This window comes from Oncorhynchus tshawytscha, linkage group LG01, assembly GCF_018296145.1.
Source record: "Oncorhynchus tshawytscha isolate Ot180627B linkage group LG01, Otsh_v2.0, whole genome shotgun sequence".
In the NCBI taxonomy this organism is placed as follows: domain Eukaryota; kingdom Metazoa; phylum Chordata; class Actinopteri; order Salmoniformes; family Salmonidae; genus Oncorhynchus; species Oncorhynchus tshawytscha.
The window spans coordinates 95,263,488-95,284,859 of record NC_056429.1 but is presented as its reverse complement, the minus strand read 5'-3'; the positions used below and the strand labels follow the sequence as shown (position 1 = coordinate 95,284,859).

At 49.8% G+C, this 21,372-nt stretch overlaps 1 protein-coding gene across 4 annotated transcripts in view; it reads left to right on the top strand.

Annotated features, from left to right (window-relative positions):
* Positions 1–21,372, top strand: part of LOC121847225 (proteasome activator complex subunit 4B-like) — a 101,020-nt gene that overhangs the window by 46,664 nt on the left and 32,984 nt on the right. For all 4 annotated transcript variants that reach the window (XM_042327469.1, XM_042327475.1, XM_042327488.1 and 1 more), the window contains 10 exons: positions 1,423–1,577; positions 2,538–2,600; positions 4,594–4,689; positions 15,378–15,509; positions 16,342–16,551; positions 16,745–16,881; positions 17,115–17,168; positions 18,630–18,759; positions 19,501–19,582; positions 21,021–21,244. In XM_042327469.1, the coding sequence (XP_042183403.1) occupies positions 1,423–1,577; positions 2,538–2,600; positions 4,594–4,689; positions 15,378–15,509; positions 16,342–16,551; positions 16,745–16,881; positions 17,115–17,168; positions 18,630–18,759; positions 19,501–19,582; positions 21,021–21,244 (1,283 nt within the window). The remainder of the gene's footprint in view (positions 1–1,422; positions 1,578–2,537; positions 2,601–4,593; positions 4,690–15,377; positions 15,510–16,341; positions 16,552–16,744; positions 16,882–17,114; positions 17,169–18,629; positions 18,760–19,500; positions 19,583–21,020; positions 21,245–21,372) is intronic.

Here is a 21,372-nt window from a genome sequence, read left to right as displayed (position 1 = left end):
CTCACAGTGTAAAGCTGTCCAGGTGTAACTCACAGTGTAAAGCTGTCCAGGTGTAACTCACAGTGTAAAGCTGTCCAGGTGTAACTAACAGTGTAAAGCTGTCCAGGTGTAACTAACAGTGTAAAGCTGTCCAGGTGTAACTCACAGTGTAAAGCTGTCCAGGTGTAACTAACAGTGTAAAGCTGTCCAGGTGTAACTCACAGTGTAAAGCTGTCCAGGTGTAACTCACAGTGTAAAGCTGTCCAGGTGTAACTCACAGTGTAAAGCTGTCCAGGTGTAACTCACAGTGTAAAGCTGTCCAGGTGTAACTCACAGTGTAAAGCTGTCCAGGTGTAACTCACAGTGTAAAGCTGTCCAGGTGTAACTCACAGTGTAAAGCTGTCCAGGTGTAACTCACAGTGTAAAGCTGTCCAGGTGTAACTCACAGTGTAAAGCTGTCCAGGTGTAACTCACAGTGTAAAGCTGTCCAGGTGTAATGTCTTTGTGTCTTATCACTGTCTTCACATGAAGAGCTAATATGTGAAATGGGATGCAACCAGCAAAGTTACATCTATATGACGATGATACAGTCATATATTCATGTGCTCCTTCTCTGGTTCAGGCTGTTGAAGAGCTCCAGACTGCTTTTTAGTCACTGCAGGACTCCCTTTTATGGTCTCAAACTGATTTAGAATGTACAAAAACCTACATTCATCACCTTTACCAGAGCTTGAACTCAGCCAGAGAAGGTTAGCGTTGTCACATCTGGTGGCTTATCTGTTGAAAAAGTGTCATCTTACAAATGCCTAGGTATTTGGTTGGATGACAAGATGTCCTTTAAAGTTCATGTGGATAATCTTGTGACAAAGCTTAAATTGAAATTGGGTTTTTATTTTTGTAATAAGGCTTGCTTCCCACTTATGACTAGAAAGAAGCTTGTTCAGGCCACTTTTCTCTAATTGAGTAAGGTGACTTGTTGTATATGTGTTCATCTACAAAGCCCTTTTGGGTAAACTCCCTCTTTACTTCTGTAATCTGGTCTCCTTCACCACCAGCAGTCACCATACCTGGTCTGCTAGGTGGTTGCCACTTAGTCCCCAGGACATTGACAGTATTATGCAAGACTGCCTTCTCTTCTTGTGCACCAGAGGCATGGAATAGTCTACAATCCATGCTTCACCTAGATATGTTAGTGCCAGTGAATGCTGGATCATGTTGTGTTGTATGTTTTAATTATGCAATGTATTGATTGTTTCTGCCTTCTTGGCCAGGTTTCCCTTGAAAAAGAGACTCTGGGTCTCAATGGGCTTTTCTTGGTTAAATATATCTTTTTTAAATTAAACAAAGGCATCTAAAAACGCCCCCTAAAACCCACCCCTAAAACCGATACAGATAATTTCACTTCATGTCAACATAACGGTTGGTTCTGTTTTATGTCCCCAGATCACATTCTGGAACACTCCGAGGACGACACCAAGTCTCTATTCTCCATCATCAAGATCATCAGTGACCTGCTACACTTCAAAGGCTCCCAAAAACACGAGTTTGACTCTCGCTGGAAGAGCTTCAACCTGGTCAAGAAGTCCATGGAGAACAGGGTGAGAGATATAACTAGAACGCCATACTGGAGCCGTGGTGGAACTTGTGTGATTGAATGACATATGTATCTTCAATGAATGAATGCTGGTCATGTAAGGCACCCACAGACCTATCTAACATATATTTGTAAGAGTTTAGTGTTGATTTCTGATCAGTACAAGGACCTTGCCAAAAGTAGTGCACTACATAGGGAATAGGTCCCAGCCTTGGTCTAGACAGTAGTTCATTACACAGGGAATAGGGCCCAGCCTTGGTCTAGACAGTAGTTCATTACACAGGGAATAGGGCCCAGCCTTGGTCTAGACAGTAGTTCATTACATAGGGAATAGGGCCCAGCCTTGGTCTAGACAGTAGTTCATTACATAGGGAATAGGGCCCAGCCTTGGTCTAGACAGTAGTTCATTACATAGGGAATAGGGCCCAGCCTTGGTCTAGACAGTAGTTCATTACATAGGGAATAGGGCCCAGCCTTGGTCTAGACAGTAGTTCATTACATAGGGAATAGGGCCCAGCCTTGGTCTAGACAGTAGTTCATTACATAGGGAATAGGGCCCAGCCTTGGTCTAGACAGTAGTTCATTACATAGGGAATAGGTCCCAGCCTTGGTCTAGACAGTAATTCATTACATAGGGAATAGGGCCCAGCCTTGGTCTAGACAGTAGTTCATTATATAGGGAATAGGGCCCAGCCTTGGTCTAGACAGTAGTTCATTACACAGGGAATAGGGCCCAGCCTTGGTCTAGACAGTAGTTCATTACATAGGGAATAGGGCCCAGCCTTGGTCTAGACAGTAGTTCATTACATAGGGAATAGGTCCCAGCCTTGGTCTACACAGTAGTTCATTACATAGGGAATAGGGCCCAGCCTTGGTCTAGACAGTAGTTCATTACATAGGGAATAGGGCCCAGCCTTGGTCTAGACAGTAGTTACTAATTTCTTTCCTCCTGTTCCACCTAAAGCTTCATGGCAGGAAGCAGCACATCAGAGCCCTACTGATCGACAGAGTTATGCTACAGCATGAGGTAGGACCTCTGTCGGTGTCTCTGGCGCTCTCTATCTCGCTCTCTGTCTCTCTCTATCTCGCTCTCTGTCTCGCTCTCTGGCGCTCTCACTCTCTGGTGCTCTCGCTCGCTCTCTCTCTCTGTCTCTCTGTCTCGCTCTCTATCTAGCTCTCTTGCTCTCTGTCTCGCTCTCTGTCTCGCTCTCTGTCTCGCTCTCTGTCTCTCTATCTCGCTCTCTGTCTCGCTCTCTGGCGCTCTCACTCTCTGGTGCTCTCGCTCGCTCTCTCTCTCTGTCTCTCTATCTCGCTCTCTGTCTCGCTCTCTGGCGCTCTCACTCTCTGGTGCTCTCGCTCGCTCTCTATCTAGCTCTCTTGCTCTCTGTCTCTTGCTCTCTGTCTCGCTCTCTGTCTCGCTCTCTGTCTCGCTCTCTGTCTCGCTCTCTGGTGCTCTCGCTCGCTCTCTCTGTCTCGCTCTCTATCTAGCTCTCTTGCTCTCTGTCTTGCTCTCTGTCTCTCTCGCTCTCTGTCTCTCTCGCTCTCTGTCTCTCTCGCTCTGTCTCTCTCGCTCTCTGTCTCTCTCGCTCTCTGTCTCTCTACTCTGTCTCTCTCGCTCTCTGTCTCTCTCGTCTCTGTCTCTACTCTGTCTCTCTCGCTCTCTGTCTCTGTCTCTCGCTCTCTGTCTCTCTCGCTCTCTGTGTCTCTGTCTCTCTCGCTCTCTGTCTCTCTCGCTCTCTGTCTCTCGCTCTCTGTCGCTCTCTGTCTCTCGCTCTGTGTCGCTCTCGCTCTCTGTCGTCGCTCTCTCTCCGCTCTCTGTCTCTCTCCGCTCTGTGTCTCTCTCCGCTCTGTGTCTCTCTCCGCTCTCTGTCTCTCTCCGCTCTGTGTCTCTCTCCGCTCTGTGTCTCTCTCTCTGTGTCTCTCGCTCTGTGTCGCTCTCGCTCTCTGTCGCTCTCTGTCTCTCGCTCTGTGTCGCTCTCGCTCTGTGTCGCTCTCTCGCTCTGTGTCGCTCTCGCTCTGTGTCTCTCTCGCTCTGTGTGCTCTCTCTGTGTCTCTCTCGCTCTGTGTCTCTCTCTGTCTGTCTCTCTCGCTCTGTGTCTCTCTGCTCTCTCGCTCTGTGTCTCTCGCTCTGTGTCTCTGTGTCGCTCGCTCTGTCTGTGCTCTCTGTGTCTCTCTCGCTCGCTCTGTCTTGCTCTCTGTGTCTCTCTCGCTCTGTGTCTCGCTCTGTGTCTCTCTCGCTCTGTGTCTCTCTCGCTCTCTGTCTCTCTCGCTCTCTGTGTCGCTCTCGCTCTCTGTCGCTCTCGCTCTGTGTCTCTCTCGCTCTGTGTCTCTCGCTCTGTGTCGCTCTCGCTCTGTGTCTCTCTCGCTCTGTGTCTCTCTCGCTCTGTGTCTCGCTCTGTGTCGCTCTCGCTCTGTGTCTCTCTCGCTCTGTGTCTCTCTCGCTCTCTGTCTCTCTCGCTCTGTGTCTCTCTCGCTCTGTGTCTCTCGCTCTGTGTCGCTCTCGCTCTGTGTCGCTCTCGCTCTGTGTCGCTCCGCTCTGTGTCTCTGTGTCGCTCTCGCTCTGTGTCGCTCTCTGTCTCTCTGTGTGTGTCTGTGTCTCTCTCGCTCTGTCGCTCTCGCTCTGTGTCTCTCTCGCTCTGTGTCTCTCTCGCTCTGTGTCGCTCGCTGTGTCTCTCTCGCTCTCTGTCTCTCTCGCTCTGTGTCTGTGTCTCTCTCGCTCTGTGTCGCTCTCGCTCTGTGTCTCTCTCGCTCTCTGTCTCTCTCGCTCTGTGTCTCTCTCGCTCTGTGTCTCTCTCGCTCTGTGTCTCTCTCGCTCTGTGTCGCTCTCGCTCTGTGTCGCTCTCGCTCTGTGTCTCTCTCGCTCTGTGTCGCTCTCGCTCTGTGTCTCTCTCGCTCTGTGTGTGTGTGTGCTATCCATTCTCAAGTGTCTGCTGCTGTCATGGAATAATCTGTCCGTGTTTCTATTATGCCCGGTAGTAACCCAGCTGCTGTTTAACTGTCATATGTTTTGTGTTGTCCAGCTTCGTAAGCTAACAGTGGAGGGGTGTGAGTACAGGAGTATCCACCAGGAACTGATGAGGGATCTGCTGAGGCTATCCACCAGCACCTACAGTCAGGTTAGCCCAGTTCACTGTTTTAGAGTTCACTCCCCCACACGTTTGTTTTAGAGTTCACTCCCCCACACGTTTGTTTTAGAGTTCACTCCCCCACACGTTTGTTTTAGAGTTCACTCCCCACACGTTTGTTTTAGAGTTCACTCCCCCACACGTTTGTTTTAGAGTTCACTCCCCACACGTTTGTTTTAGAGTTCACTCCCACACACGTTTGTTTTAGAGTTCACTCCACACACGTTTGTTTTAGAGTTCACTCCCACACACGTTTGTTTTAGAGTTCACTCCCCCACACGTTTGTTTTAGAGTTCACTCCCCACACGTTTGTTTTAGAGTTCACTCCCCACACGTTTGTTTTAGAGTTCACTCCCACACACGTTTGTTTTAGAGTTCACTCCCACACACGTTTGTTTTAGAGTTCACTCCCACACACGTTTGTTTTAGAGTTCACTCCCACACACGTTTGTTTTAGAGTTCACTCCCCCACACGTTTGTTTTAGAGTTCACTCCCACACACGTTTGTTTTAGAGTTCACTCCCACACACGTTTGTTTTAGAGTTCAGGAAAATGGTGTCAGGAAAGTAACCTCACACTCAATGTCAACAAAACAAAGGAGATGATCGTGGACTTCAGGAAACAGCAGAAGGAGCAGCCCCCTATCCACATTGACGGGACTGTAGTGGAGAGAGTGGAAAGTTTTAAGTTCCTCGGCGTACACATCACGGACAAACTGAAATGGTCCACCCACAGACAGCGTGGTGAAGAAGGCGCAGCAGCGTCTCTTCAAGCTCAGGAGGCTGAAGAAATTTGGCTTGTCACCAAAAACACTCACAAACTTTTACAGATGCACAATCGAGAGCATCCTGTCGGGCTGTATCACCACCTGGTACAGCAGCTGCTCTGCCCACAACCGTAAGGCTCCCCAGAGGGTAGTGAGGTCTGCACAACGCATCACCAGGGGAAAACTACCTGCTCTCTAGGACACCTACACCACCCGATCCACTGCCTGTTCACCCCGCTATCATCCAGAAGGCGAGGTCAGTACATGTGCATCAAAGCGGGGACCGGGAGACTGAAAAACAGCTTCTGTCTCAAGGCCATCAGACTGTTAAACAGCCATCACTAACATTGAGTGGCTGCTGCCAACACACTGACACAACTCCAGCACTTTAATAATGGAAAAAATGATGTAATCAATTTATCACTAGCCACTTTATATTATATAATACTTACTTACCCTACATTACTCATCTCATATGTATATACTGTACGCTATACCATCTACTGCATCTTGCCATCTTTATATAATTAAATGTATCACTAGCCACTTTAAACAATGCCACTTTATATAATGTTCTCATACCCCACATTACTCATCTCATATGTATATACTGTACTTTATACCATCGACTGCATCTTGCCCATGCCATTCAGCCATCACTCATTTATATACAGTGCCTTGCAAAATTATTCAGCCCCCTTAAGTTAATACTTTGTAGCGCCACCTTTTGCTGCGATTACAGCTGTAAGTCGCTTGGGGTATGTGTCTCTCAGTTTTGCACATCGAGAGACTGAAATTTTTTCCCATTCCTCCTTGCAAAACAGCTCGAGCTCAGTGAGGTTGGATGGAGAGCATTTGTGAACAGCAGTTTTCAGTTCTTTCCACAGATTCTCGATTGGATTCAGGTCTGGACTTTGACTTGGCCATTCTAACACCTGGATATGTTTATTATGTTTTGTTTTGAACCATTCCATTGTAGATTTTGCTTTATGTTTTGGATCATTGTCTTGTTGGAAGACAAATCTCCGTCCCAGTCTCAGGTCTTTTGCAGACTCCATCAGGTTTTCTTCCAGAATGGTCCTGTATTTGGCTCCATCCATCTTCCCATCAATTTTAACCATCTTCCCTGTCCCTGCTGAAGAAAAGCAGGCCCAAACCATGATGCTGCCACCACCATGTTTGACAGTGGGGATGGTGTGTTCAGGGTGATGGGCTGTGTTGCTTTTACGCCAAACATAACGTTTTGCATTGTTGCCAAAAAGTTCAATTTTGGTTTCATCTGACCAGAGCACCTTCTTCCACATGTTTGGTGTGTCTCCCAGGTGGCTTGTGGCAAACTTTAAACAACACTTTTTATGGATATCTTTAAGTAATGGCTTTCTTCTTGCCACTCTTCCATAAAGGCCAGATTTGTGCAATATACGACTGATTGTTGTCCTATGGACAGAGTCTCCCACCTCAGCTGTAGATCTCTGCAGTTCATCCAGAGTGATCATGGGCCTCTTGGCTGCATCTCTGATCAGTCTTCTCCTTGTATGAGATGAAAGTTTAGAGGGACGGCCAGGTCTTGGTAGATTTGCAGTGGTCTGATACTCCTTCCATTTCAATATTATCGCTTGCACAGTGCTCCTTGGGATGTTTAAAGCTTGGGAAATCTTTTTGTATCCAAATCCGGCTTTAAACTTCTTCACAACAGTATCTCGGACCTGCCTGGTGTGTTCCTTGTTCTTCATGATGCTCTCTGCGCTTTTAACGGACCTCTGAGATTATCACAGTGCAGGTGCATTTATACGGAGACTTGATTACACACAGGTGGATTGTATTTATCATCATTAGTCATTTAGGTCAACATTGGATCATTCAGAGATCCTCACTGAACTTCTGGAGAGAGTTTGCTGCACTGAAAGTAAAGGGGCTGAATAATTTTGCACACCCAATTTTTCAGTTTTTGATTTGTTAAAAACGTTTGAAATATCCAATAAATGTCGTTCCACTTCATGATTGTGTCCCACTTGTTGTTGATTCTTCACAATACAGTTTTATATCTTTATGTTTGAAGCCTGAAATGTGGCAAAAGGTCGCAAAGTTCAAGGGGGCCGAATACTTTCGCAAGGCACTGTATTTTCATGTACATATTCGTATTCATTCCTTTACACTTGTGTGTGTGTATAAGGTAGTTGTGAAATTGTTAGGTTATATTACTTGTTAGATATTACTGCATTGTCGGAACTAGAAGCACAAGCATTTCGCTACATTTGCATTAACACCTGTGTATGTGACAAATACATTTGATTTGATTTGAATAGTTATTGCTTAAGCTATGTGAGTTAAGGGAGTCTACAGGAAGAGCTATAATTGACACTGAAATGAAGAAGAGGAGCGTTCCGTGATCCAATTGTGTGAGTTTTGCAGCAGATAATGCTGCTGTCATGTAAGGTCTGGGTTTTTAGGGGTGGCAGCACTTCTGAAGACCTGAAATGAAAATGTGTACTTGGTTGCCATTTGATACACATAGCTGCAGAGAGGGCGTCGAGGCAGCTCAGTCTTAATACTGAAGACTTTCTCTTAACCATCTTTTACTATCTCGACAAGTGTAGCAAGAGGAAGGCTTCTCTGGGTGACCTACAGATCCTGTGTGACACTGATGTCAGGAAGATTTTGAAGCTGGTATCTGCAAGATGGTTGTCCCTTGGTCAGTGTATCAACCGCCTTCTGGAGCAATGGGATCCCCTCGCAGTGTTCTTTGCCGATGAGGTATCGGGAAAGAAGACCACTGTTCCCCCAAGCTCCACCACAACCGCCACATCCTCCTCCTCGTCATCACTTGAGCCCTCTGCTAGGCAGCCCAAGAGGTTTTCCTCCTCCACCACCACAATGCCACAGCTCAAGCCCCAGCCTGGCTCTGCAAAGCCCCAGCCTGGCTCTGCAAAGCCCCAGCCTGGCTCTGCAAAGCCCCAGCCTGGCTCTGCAAAGCCCCAGCCTGGCTCTGCAAAGCCCCAGCCTGGCTCTGCAAAGCCCCAGCCTGGCTCTGCAAAGCCCCAGCCTGGCTCTGCAAAGCCCCAGCCTGGCTCTGCAAAGCCCCAGCCTGGCTCTACAAAGCCCCAGCCTGGCTCTACAAAGCCCCAGCCTGGCTCTGCAAAGCCCCAGCCTGGCTCTGCAAAGCCCCCGCCTGGCTCTACAAAGCCCCCAGCCTGGCTCTACAAAGCCCCCGCCTGGCTCTACAAATCTACAACCTGAACCCCCAGCCTGAATCCTCCGCAAAGCCCCCACCTGAATCCTCAGAGCCACCACCTGAATCCTCAGAGCTCTCACCCGAGCCCCCACCTGGCTCCTCCAAAGCCCCACCTGAATCCTCCAAGCCCCCACCTGAATCCTCCGGCTCTCACCCAAAGCCCCACCTGGCTCCTCAAAGCCCCCACCTGAATCCTCCGGCTCTCACAAAGCCCCCCCTGAATCCTCCGGCTCTCACCCAAAGCCCCAGCCTGGCTCCTCCGAGCCCCACCTGAATCCTCCGGCTCTCAAAGCCCCCAGCCTGGCTCCTCCAAAGCCCCCCCTGGCCTGAGCCCCGCCTGAGCCCCACCTGAATCCGCCTGAGCTCTCAAAGCCCCCGCCTGGCTCACAAAGCCCCACCTGAATCTTCCGAGCCCCCACCTGAATCCTCCGAGCCCCCACCTGAATCCTCCGAGCTCTCACCTGAGCCCCCACCTGAATCCTCCGAGCTCTCCGAGCCCCCACCTGAATCCTCCGAGCTCTCACCCGAGCCCCCACCTGAATCCTCCAGCTCTCAGCCCCCACCTGAATCCTCCGAGCTCTCACCCGAGCCCCCACCTGAATCCTCCGAGCCCTCACCTGAATCCTCCGAGGTCTCACCCGAGCTCCCCACCTGAATCGTCCGAGCCCTCACCTGAATCCTCCGAGCCCTCACCTGAATCCTCCGAGCCCTCACCTGAATCCTCCGAGCTCTCACCCGAGCCCTCACCTGAATCCTCCGAGCTCTCACCCGAGCCCCCACCTGAATCCTCCGAGCCCTCACCTGAATCCTCCGAGCTCTCACCCGAGCCCCCACCTGAATCCTCCGAGCTCTCACCCGAGCCCCCACCTGAATCCTCCGAGCTCTCACCCGAGCCCCCACCTGGCTCCTCCGAGCTCTCACCCGAGCTCTCACCCGAGCCCCTACCTGGCTCCTCCGAGCTCTCACCCGAGCCCCCACCTGGCTCCTCCGAGCTCTCACCCGAGCCCTCACCTGAATCCTCCGAGCCCTCACCTGAATCCTCCGAGCTCTCACCCGAGCCCCCACCTGAATCCTCCGAGCCCCCACCTGAATCCTCCGAGCTCTCACCCGAGCCCCCACCTGAATCCTCCGAGTCCCCACCTGAATCCTCCGAGCCCCCACCTGAATCCTCCGAGCTCTCACCCGAGCCCCCACCTGAATCCTCCGAGCCCCCACCTGAATCCTCCGAGCCCCCACCTGAATCCTCCGAGCCCCCACCTGAATCCTCCGAGCCCCCACCTGAATCCTCCGAGCTCTCACCCGAGCCCCCACCTGAATCCTCCGAGCCCCCACCTGGCTCCTCCGAGCTCTCACCCGAGCCCTCACCTGAATCCTCCGAGCTCTCACCCGAGCCCCCACCTGAATCCTCCGAGCCCCCACCTGAATCCTCAGAGTTCTCACCCGAGCCCCCACCTGAATCCTCCGAGCTCTCACCCGAGCCCCCACCTGAATCCTCCGAGCTCTCACCCGAGCCCCCACCTGAATCCTCCGAGCTCTCGCCCGAGCCCCCACCTGAATCCTCCGAGCTCTCGCCCGAGCCCCCACCTGAATCCTCCGAGCTCTCGCCCGAGCCCCCACCTGAATCCTCCGAGCTCTCACCCGAGCTCCCACCTGAATCCTCCGAGCTCTCACCTGAATCCTCCGTGCTCTCACCTGAATCCTCCGTGCTCTCACCTGAATACTCCGAGCTCTCACCTGAATCCTCCGAGCTCTCACCTGAATCCTCCGAGCTCTCACCCGAGCCCCCCACCTGAATCCTCTGAGCCCCCACCTGAATCCTCCGAGCTCTCACCCGAGCCCCCACCTGAATCCTCCGAGCCCCCACCTGAATCCTCCGAGCCCCCACCTGAATCCTCCGAGCTCCCACCAGAATCCTCCGAGCTCTCACCTGAGCCCCCACCTGAATCCTCCGAGCCCCCACCTGAATCCTCCGAGCCCCCACCTGAATCCTCCGAGCTCTCGCCCGAGCCCCCACCTGAATCCTCCGAGCCCCCACCTGAATCCTCCGAGCCCCCACCTGAATCCTCCGAGCTCCACCGAGCCCCCACCTGAATCCTCCGAGCTCTCACCCGAGCCCCCACCTGAATCCTCCGAGCTCTCACCCGAGCCCCCACCTGAATCCTCCGAGCTCTCACCCCCCCACCTGAATCCTCCGAGCTCTCACCCGAGCCCCCACCTGAATCCTCCGAGCCCCCACCTGAATCCTCCGAGCCCCCACCTGAATTCTCCGAGCTCTCACCTGAATCCTCCGAGTCTCACCTGAATCCTCCGAGCCCCCACCTGAATCCTCTGAGCTCTCACCCGAGCCCCCACCTGAATCCTCTGAGCTCTCACCCGAGCCCCCACCTGAATCCTCCGAACTCTCACCCGAGCCCCCACCTGAATCCTCCGTGCTCTCACCTGAATCCTCCGTGCTCTCACCTGAATCCTCCGTGCTCTCACCTGAATCCTCCGAGCTCTCACCTGAATCCTCCGAGCTCTCACCCGAGCCCCCACCTGAATCCTCTGAGCCCCCACCTGAATCCTCCGAGCTCTGAGCCCCCACCTGAATCCTCTGAGCCCCCACCTAAATCCTCCGAGCTCTCACCTGAGCCCCCACCTGAATCCTCCGAGCCCCCACCTAGAATCCTCCGTGCTCTCACCCGAGCCCCCACCTGAATCCTCCCGCCCCCACCTGAATCCTCCGAGCCCCCACCTGATTCCTCCGAGCTCTCACCCGAGCCCCCACCTGAATCCTCCGAGCTCTCAGCTGAATCCTCCGTGCTCTCACCTGAATCCTCTGAGCTCTCACCTGAATCCTCTGAGCTCTCACCTGAATCCTCTGAGCTCTCACCTGAATCCTCTGAGCTCTCACCTGAATCCTCCGAGCTCTCACCTGAATCCTCCGAGCTCTCACCTGAATCCTCCGAGCTCTCACCTGAATCCTCCAAGCTCTCACCCGAGCCCCCACCTGAATCCTCCGAGCCCCCACCTGAATCCTCCGAGCCCCCACCTGAATCCTCCGAGCCCCCCACCTGAATCCTCCGAGCTCTCACCCAAGCCCCCACCTGAATCCTCCGAGCTCTCCTCCGAGCCCCCACCTGAATCCTCCGAGCTCTCCCCGAGCCCCCACCTGAATCCTCCGAGCTCTCACCCGAGCCCCCACCTGAATCCTCCGAGCTCTCACCCGAGCCCCCACCTGAATCCTCCCTCTGAGCCCCCACCTGAATCCTCCGAGCTCTCACCCGAGCCCCCACCTGAATCCTCCGAGCCCCCACCTGAATCCTCCGAGCTCTCACCTGAATCCCCGTGCTCCACCTGAATCCTCCGTGCTCTCACCTGAATCCTCCCCCACCTGAATCCTCCGAGCTCTCACCCGAGCCCCCACCTGAATCCTCTGAGCCCCCACCTGAATCCTCCGAGCTCTCACCTGAGCCCCCACCTGAATCCTCCGAGCCCCCACCTGAATCCTCAGAGCCCCCACCTGAATCCCTGAGCCCCCACCTGAATCCTCCTGAGCTCTCACCCTGAGCCCCCACCTGAATCCTCTGAGCCCCCTCTGAATCCCTGAGCCCCCACCTGAATCCTCCTGAGCCCCCACCTGAATCCTCTGAGCTCTGAATCCCTGAGCCCCCACCTGAATCCTCTGAGCCCCCACCTGAATCCTCTGAGCCCCCACCTGAATCCTCTGAGCCCCCACCTGAATCCTCTGAGCCCCCACCTGAATCCTCTGAGCCCCCACCTGAATCCTCTGAGCCCCCACCTGAATCCTCTGAGCCCCCACCTGAATCCTCTGAGCCCCCACCTGAATCCTCTGAGCCCCCACCTGAATCCTCTGAGCCCCCACCTGAATCCTCTGAGCCCCCACCTGAATCCTCTGAGCCCCACCTGAATCCTCTGAGCCCCCACCTGAATCCTCTGAGCCCCCACCTGAATCCTCTGAGCCCCCACCTGAATCCTCCTGAGCCCCCACCTGAATCCTCTGAGCCCCCACCTGAATCCTCTGAGCCCCCACCTGAATCCTCCGAGCCCCCACCTGAATCCTCGAGCCCTCACCTGAATCCTCCGAGCCCCCACCTGAATCCTCCGAGCCCCCACCTGAATCCTCCGAGCCCCCACCTGAATCCTCCGAGCCCCTCACCTGAATCCTCCGAGCCCCCACCTGAATCCTCCGAGCCCTCACCTGAATCCTCCGAGCCCCTCACCTGAATCCTCCGAGCCCCCACCTGAATCCTCCGAGCCCTCACCTGAATCCTCTGAGCCCTCACCTGAATCCTCTGAGCCCTCACCTGAATCCTCTGAGCCCTCACCTGAATCCTCCGAGCTCTCACCTGGCTCCTCCAAGCCCCCACCTGAATCCTCCGAGCTCTCACCTGGCTCCTTTGGAAGCAAAGTCACGCCATCCTCCATCAAATGTGGACCTGCTGACAAAATCTTTGACCTGACTCTGTTCAAGCAAAGGGATATCGGGGACAAAGTGGCAGAAAAGAAAGTAAAAGAAGGACCAAAAGATCTTACCAAACCTGAGAAAGTCTTGAAATTTCTCACAGATCCTGTATCAAAAATCTAAGCATACTTTTTACAGAGAGCCATGCCAATGTTTTGATGTCGGAAATCTGATTCTACAACGAGAGGATATACCCAAAATACCTCCATTTGTTGGTCACGTTATGTTGAGAAATCCACCGGACATAGCGGCCACGACAACGCCCTCCCCAAAAAATCTAAATTATATCCATAATATCGACAGAAACATGGCAAACGTTTTTTTATAATCAATCCTCAATGTGTTTTTCAAATATCTATTTGATAATATATCAGCCGGGACAATTGGCTTTTCAGTAGGAGCGAGAGGAAAAATTACTACCTTTTATCTTTTACGCAAGAATCACTCTGAGAGCCCTCAGCTGGCCACTTACGCAATGTAGTCATTTACGCTCATTCTTCAACATAAAGGCGTGAAACTACGTTGCTGTAGACACCTTAGGGAATACGTAGAAAAAGGAATCTGGTTGATATCCCTTTCAATGGCCAATAGGGGTGCATAGGAACACAACGGTTTCAAAATAAGAGGCACTTCCTGATTGGATTTTCCTCAGGGTTTCGCCTGCAATATCAGTTCTGTTAGACACACGGACAATATTTTGACAGTTTTGGAAACTTTAGAGTGTTTTCTATCCTAAGCTGTCAATTATATTCATATTCTAGCACCTGGTCCTGAGAAATAGGCGGTTTACTTTGGGAACGTTATTTTTCCAAAAATAAAAATAGTGCCCCCTAGTTTCAAGAGGTTTTAATAATCCACTCAGTTTCCCTCCATCATGATGCATACAAAATGAATCCCAAACATTACTAATAAACTTTTCCAAACAAGTCAAACAACGTTTATAATCAAACCTTAGGTATCCTAATTTGCAAATAAACGATAACATTTAAGATGGAGAATAGTATGTTCATTACCGGAGATAAATAAGAAAGGACACTCTTTCCTCCACGAACTTGGAAACACTACAGCCAAAATGGGAGCCACCTAGAAAAACTACAATTTCTGGGTAATTTTTCCTAAAACCAGTCTGAAACTCTTTCTAAAGACTGTTGACATCTAGTGGAAGCCATAGGAACTGCAATCTGGGAGGACTTGGCCATATTATTAAAATACTAGCTATTGAAAATAGTGGTAAGCTGAATTGTTTTCTGGGGGGATGGTTTGTCCTCTGGGTTTCGCCTGCCATATCAGTTATTTTATACTCACAGACATTATTCTAACAGTTTTAGAAACTTTAGCGTGTTTTCTATCCAAATCTACAAATTATATGCATATCCTAGCTTTTGGGCCTGAGGAACAGGCAGTTTACTTTGGAAACGCTTTGCATCCAGATGTCAAAATACTGCCATCTACCCCAGAGAGGTTAACAAGACATTTGTGGAGTGGTTGAAAAACAAGTTTTAATGACTCCAACCAAAGTGTTTGTTATCTTCCAACTTCAACTATACCAGGCAAATCTGTCTAGGGAAATTATTTCCTGAACATTTGAAGGTCCCCAGGTGATTTGTTCTCACCCACTGTTTCCTATAATAGCTTTTTGTTTTTTATTATGGGTAACATGTTTATTTGATACTGATGCTGTTCTTCAAACATTTGTTCTTATCATATCAGAGTTTAATAAATAATAATAGTGTATAAGACTTTTGTACATTTTGTACCTAAACCTAAACAAATCATTTATTTGTTTAACAAAATAAAAAAATCTCCAGAATAACGGCCTTTTGTGTTCTTTCTAATTGCATCTTGTTAGTGACTTTTACCATATGTTTAAATGGAATGCTGTCAAGAAAGAAAGTATTCCATCGATTTTATAGGCCTGATTTGGTACAATTCTATAATTGCGATCAGACTCACAAACAGCGCATGCCACATGCTTCTGGTACTCTAAAAAGTGGGACAGGGTTGGCAGGTCTGTAAATGGCATATATAATATCATATATTGTACCTCAAAACATATTGGAGGAGAATTTTAAGAGAATTTTAAGAGAATTTTAAGAACAATGGGTTTTCTCGTTTTTTGAGGAAGTGGCGAGGATAGAGGATGCAAGGAATCAAGGAAAATGTATTAAGAAAGAAACACCATTTGAGTGTCTCCCCCCCCATGTGTGCTCCTCCAGGTGCGTAGCCGGGCTCAGAGTGTGCTGTTCACGGCTCTGGGAACCTATAACTTCTGCTGCAGGGACGTGATCCCCCGTGTGCTGGAGTTCCTGGAACCAGACCGCTCAGACGTCACACAGCAGCAGTTCAAAGTAGGACTGTCTCTGTCCTGTCTCACTCTCTGTCCTGTCTCACTCTCTGTCCTGTCTCACTCTCTGTCCTGTCTCACTCTCTGTCCTGTCTCTCTCTCTGTCCTGTCTCTCTCTCTGTCCTGTCTCTCTCTCTCTGTCCTGTCTCTCTCTCTCTGTCCTGTTTCTCCAATATTCTTATTCTGTCCACACACACACATGGTCTAGGCTGGTTATTGCAAATTGATTGATCAATTGATTGATTAATTGTTGACCAATCGATTGATTGAGTCATTTATTGATCAATCAGCTGACTAAATTATTGTTTGACTGACTGATTGAATGAATGTGAATGAAAATACTTATTTTCCACCATAATTTTCAAATAAATTCATTAAAAATCCTACAATGTGATTTTCTGGATTTTTTTTTCTCATGTTGTCTGTCATAGTTGAAGTGTACCTATGATGAAAATTACAGGCCTCTCTCATCTTTTTAAGTGGGAGAACTTGCACAATTGGTGGCTGACTAAATACTTTTTTGCCCCACTGTAAATGGAGAAAATTTAAAATAACTGATCCCTCTTCCTTCTATTTCCCCATCCTTCATTGTCTTTATCCTTCCTCATCTCTCTCTCTGCTCTCCCTCGTTCTCTCTCCTCCCGCTCTCTCTCTCCTCCCGCTCTCTCTCTCCTCCCGCTCTCTCTCTCCTCCCGCTCTCTCTCTCCTCTCGCTCTCTTCTCTCGCTCTCTCTCTCTCCCGCGCTCTCTCTCTCCTCTCGGGCTCTCTCTCTCTCTCTCTCTCTCTCTCTCTCTCTCTCTCTCTCTCTCTCTCTCTCTCTCTCTCTCTCTCTCTAGGGTGCCTTATACTGTCTCTTGGGGAACCACAGTGGGGTGTGCCTGGCCAACCTGCACGACTGGGACTGCATCACCCTGACCTGGCCTGCCATCGTCCGCTCAGGACTCAGCTCAGCTATGTCCCTGGAGAAGCCCTCCATCGTCCGCCTGTTTGACGACCTCGCTGACAAGATCCACCGCCAGTACGAGACCATCGGCATAGACTTTGCTGTAAGAGTCTCTTCCTGCCTTTCCATTGGTCAAAATTATCATTACAACCATCTGGGTTTTAATGACACCATGTCAACTTGATCTGATTGTAAAGTGAAAGTAATAACGTCATGACATCATTACTCCAGCTCCAGACCTCATCCTATATAACATGTATAATAATATATGATTAAACCTCTTAACTGTAATGTAGATCCCATCAGAATGCCGTGTGGTGGCGGTGCAGCTCCAGACCTCTGGTGTTCCTCTGCCCCCGGAACCTGTCCCCTCAGACCAAGAAGAAGCAGAGGGCCTCAGGAAGCAGGAGGAGAAGAACTTAGACTCTGAACAGTGAGTACATATCTATTTTATCAGACAGCAAGAAGAGTGCTGGACACTGCTAATGAATAAACACTACAATACTGTTGTTGGACTGTGCACAAAATCATCAACTTGCATTTGTATTGGTGTATTATTACACTAGCAAAGGTCTACCAGTTCCCATTGTTAAACTAATCCCTCAGTTTTGTCTACAGTATAATGTCCACACACTTTCCAAACTAGTACTGTGCTGTCTCCCTCAGGAAATATGACAAGCTGGTTGGTGAACTTCTGGACCGCCTCAATGACAGAAACATGTAGGTTCACACCATCCCAATGACAGAAACATGTAGGTTCACACCATCCCAATGACAGAAACATGTAGGTTAACATCATCCCAATGACAGAAACATGTAGGTTAACATCATCCCAATGACGGAAACATGTAGGTTAACATCATCCCAATGACGGAAACATGTAGGTTAACATCATCCCAATGACAGAAACATGTAGGTTAACATCATCCCAATGACGGAAACATGTAGGTTAACATCATCCCAATGACGGAAACATGTAGGTTAACATCATCCCAATGACAGAAACATGTAGGTTAACATCATCCCAATGACGGAAACATGTAGGTTCACACCATCCCAATGACAGAAACATGTAGGTTAACATCATCCCAATGACAGAAAAATGCAGGTTCACCTCATCCCGATGACAGAAACGTGCAGGTTCACCTCATCCCGATGACAGAAACATGTAGGTTCACCTCATCCCGATGACAGAAACATGTAGGTTCACCTCGTCCCGATGACAGAAACGTGTAGGTTCACCTCGTCCCGATGACAGAAACGTGTAGGTTCACCTCGTCCCGATGACAGAAACGTGCAGGTTCACCTCGTCCCGATGACAGAAACGTGTAGGTTCACCTCGTCCCGATGACAGAAACGTGCAGGTTCACCTCGTCCCGATGACAGAAACGTGTAGGTTCACCTCATCCCGATGACAGAAACGTGTAGGTTCACCTCGTCCCGATGACAGAAACGTGTAGGTTCACCTCGTCCCGATGACAGAAACGTGTAGGTTCACCTCGTCCCGATGACAGAAACGTGTAGGTTCACCTCGTCCCGATGACAGAAACGTGCAGGTTCACCTCGTCCCGATGACAGAAACGTGCAGGTTCACCTCGTCCCGATGACAGAAACGTGCAGGTTCACCTCGTCCCGATGACAGAAACGTGCAGGTTCACCTCGTCCCGATGACAGCGTGCAGGTTCACCTGGTCCCGATGACAGAAACGTGCAGGTTCACCTCGTCCCGATGACAGAAACGTGCAGGTTCACCTCGTCCCGATGACAGAAACGTGCAGGTTCACCTCGTCCCGATGACAGAGGCGTGCAGGTTCACCTGGTCCCGATGACTGAGGCGTGCAGGTTCACCTGGTCCCGATGACTGAGGCGTGCAGGTTCACCTGGTCCCGATGACTGAGGCGTGCAGGTTCACCTGGTCCCGATGACAGAGGCGTGCAGGTTCACCTGGTCCCGATGACAGAGGCGTGCAGGTTCACCTGGTCCCGATGACTGAGGCGTGCAGGTTCACCTGGTCCCGATGACTGAGGCGTGCAGGTTCACCTGGTCCCGATGACAGACGTTACAATAATATCCTGTTGGCTCTACGAAATACCAAAATGTCTGTTTCTATTGGACGACTTCAGGCAGTACCTCTGTTTCAAAATGTTTTCCACCTCCTGAACACACCTGCTTTATGTTGCAGGCCCTGGAAGTTTGAGCACATTGCCATTGGTTTCATGTCTCTGTTACTGAGGGATGACCACCCCCTCCCCTCCCCCGCTGTCCTTTTCTTCGTCAAGAGCCTCAACCATGACTCCCTCCTGGTCCGCAAGGTGGGCACTGCCACAGCAACCACTCTGTCCGTACACTCTGTCCGTACAAATCAAATCAAATCAAACCACTCTGTCCATACACACTCTGTCCGTACAAATCAAATCAAATCAAACCACTCTGTCCGTACACTCTGTCCGTACACTCTGTCCGTACACTCTGTCCGTACACTCTGTCCGTACACACTCTGTCCGTGCACACTCTGTCCGTACACACTCTGTCCGTGCACACTCTGTCCGTGCACACTCTGTCCGTGCACACTCTGTCCGTGCACACTCTGTCCGTGCACACTCTGTCCGTGCACACTCTGTCCGTGCACACTCTGTCCGTGCACACTCTGTCTCTGTCCGTGCACACTCTGTCCGTGCACACTCTGTCCGTGCACACTCTGTCCGTGCACACTCTGTCCGTGCACACTCTGTCCGTGCACACTCTGTCCGTGCACACTCTGTCCGTGCACACTCTGTCCGTGCACACTCTGTCCGTGCACACTCTGTCCGTGCACACTCTGTCCGTGCACACGTAGAATCACTCAGACACCCAGTCATTTGTTCAGTTTCATTCTCTACATTGAGATAAAGTAAAAGACATCTCTTCAAGATGGCAGCAGTCAACAACGTTTCACACACAAATACACTTATCTTCATACATGTATATTCTCACCTCTGCTGAGGACTTTAATCATTATGGTATTTCATTGTAAGATAGAAACATCTTTATACATGTATTTATTTCCCCACTAGGTGGCGATATCAGCTGTTGCAGGGATCATGAAGCAACTCAAGAGGCCACACAGAAAAGTACCAGTCAGCCCCAACACGCTCTGTAAGTAACCTGCACTTTGTCTCCTCACCAGTCCTTTTACCTGGGTTTAAATCATATTTGTTTTGAGCTGCGGGTGATTGTGTTTGCTCTGGCGCTGTGGAACCAAAGGAATAGTCCAAAAAATTGCAAACCCTGTCCACCTGGCACTCCAGGCAGGCTGAATCAAAGCATTTGAAAGAAAACAAATACTATTTGACCCCAGGTCAGATTTATAACAGGAGGGTTCGCACAAGGTGCTTAAAGTACTTGAATTTGGCACTCTGAAATTCAAGTACCGGAATACCTTGATAATCAGACCTTTTGTTGGTACTTGAAAAGTACTTGAGTTAAAATGAGGTGAGAAAAGATCATTTTCAAATATATTTATGAAAAATATTAGAAAAATGTATTGGTCTTGCAAATGAATTTCCAGGCAGACTAGCGAGTTGTGTTTCCCCACGTGTTTAGCTCTGTGTTTGCCAGGCGGGCTCGCTCATTCCACCCACAATGCCACTCAGCCAGGCCAAACCTCACATCCACAGCTGAAATGGACAATGTAGATTCAATTCTGCCTTGAACAATTCTGGAATCTTTTATTTCAGCTCATGAAACATTGGACCAACACTTTACATGTTGTGTTGATAATTCTGTTCAGTGTAGTTTACTCACCACTACATCACTGGACCCCTCCAACCCACTCCTTGTAAGGTGCAAAAAATGAGTCAGTTTGTCATTGGGTGAATAAGCCCTGAAGAGCCACATGAAGGGGGAATGACAACGCTGCATTCTGCGCTAGTGCCTGTTCTACATTGTGACTTTTTCTGCAACAACCTCCAGAGCTTCACGGGGAGCCTGCGATTTTCTGCTTTATCAAGTGGCAGCCGTGCTCCTGCCATTCTGGTTGACATTCATGTGCCGTTTTCTTCACACAGCCCACCTGCTCTTCTCCTGACCGGCAACACTAAAGCTGCCAGTCTAAAGCACAGTCATTAAGCTGGAATTGTGTAGTAATGTGAATAGGAAATGTGTGTTCACCAGTAGGCATGTCCCAAAACTCTGCTCATCAATACTTAAATTACATTGTCATTAGTGCTGACTTACCACTCATGTATGTAGTAAGTAACTGAAAAAAACGTATTATTGCATCGAACTTGTTCGGTAGTTATGAGGTTGTAGCGATATACTGCCAATGGTGGCGACTAGAAACAATCACATAATATTCATGACTACAAATTGATGATCCTAAAGATAAATGTTAGTGCTTGAAAAAGTACTTAAGTCCTTGAATTTAACTTGCCACTGCCTGTGAGATCTCTGTAACAGATACATGCAGCTTATCTCACCACCTCTCCCTCTCTACCAAGTGGTTTTATTGCAGGGGACAGGCCTGATAGTATAACAGTAACCTCATGGTCATCTCTCTTCCCTCTCTCCTTCTTCCTCCTCTTCCCTCTACCAGGTGGTATGAAAGAGCTGGCTGGTTTGATAGCAGGGGACAGGCCTGATAACCAGTGGCTCCAGTATAACAGTAGCAGTCTGCCTCGTACCCAGCAGGACTGGGAGGGCTGTACGTTTGTAGAGAAGACCCACTGGGGATACTACAGCTGGCCACAGAAACTCATGATGTACGCTCCTTCTGAGGAGCAGCCCAAACAAGGACTGACCAGGGAGGAGATGACAGAGGTGAGGAGATGACACACACACACACACACACACAATGGCCACAGTCCGGTGCTCTACCCTTGTCCCGAAGTGTGCACTCCTACACTCCCCCCTCATGGATGTAAAATGAATTTATTAGTGTAAGGAAT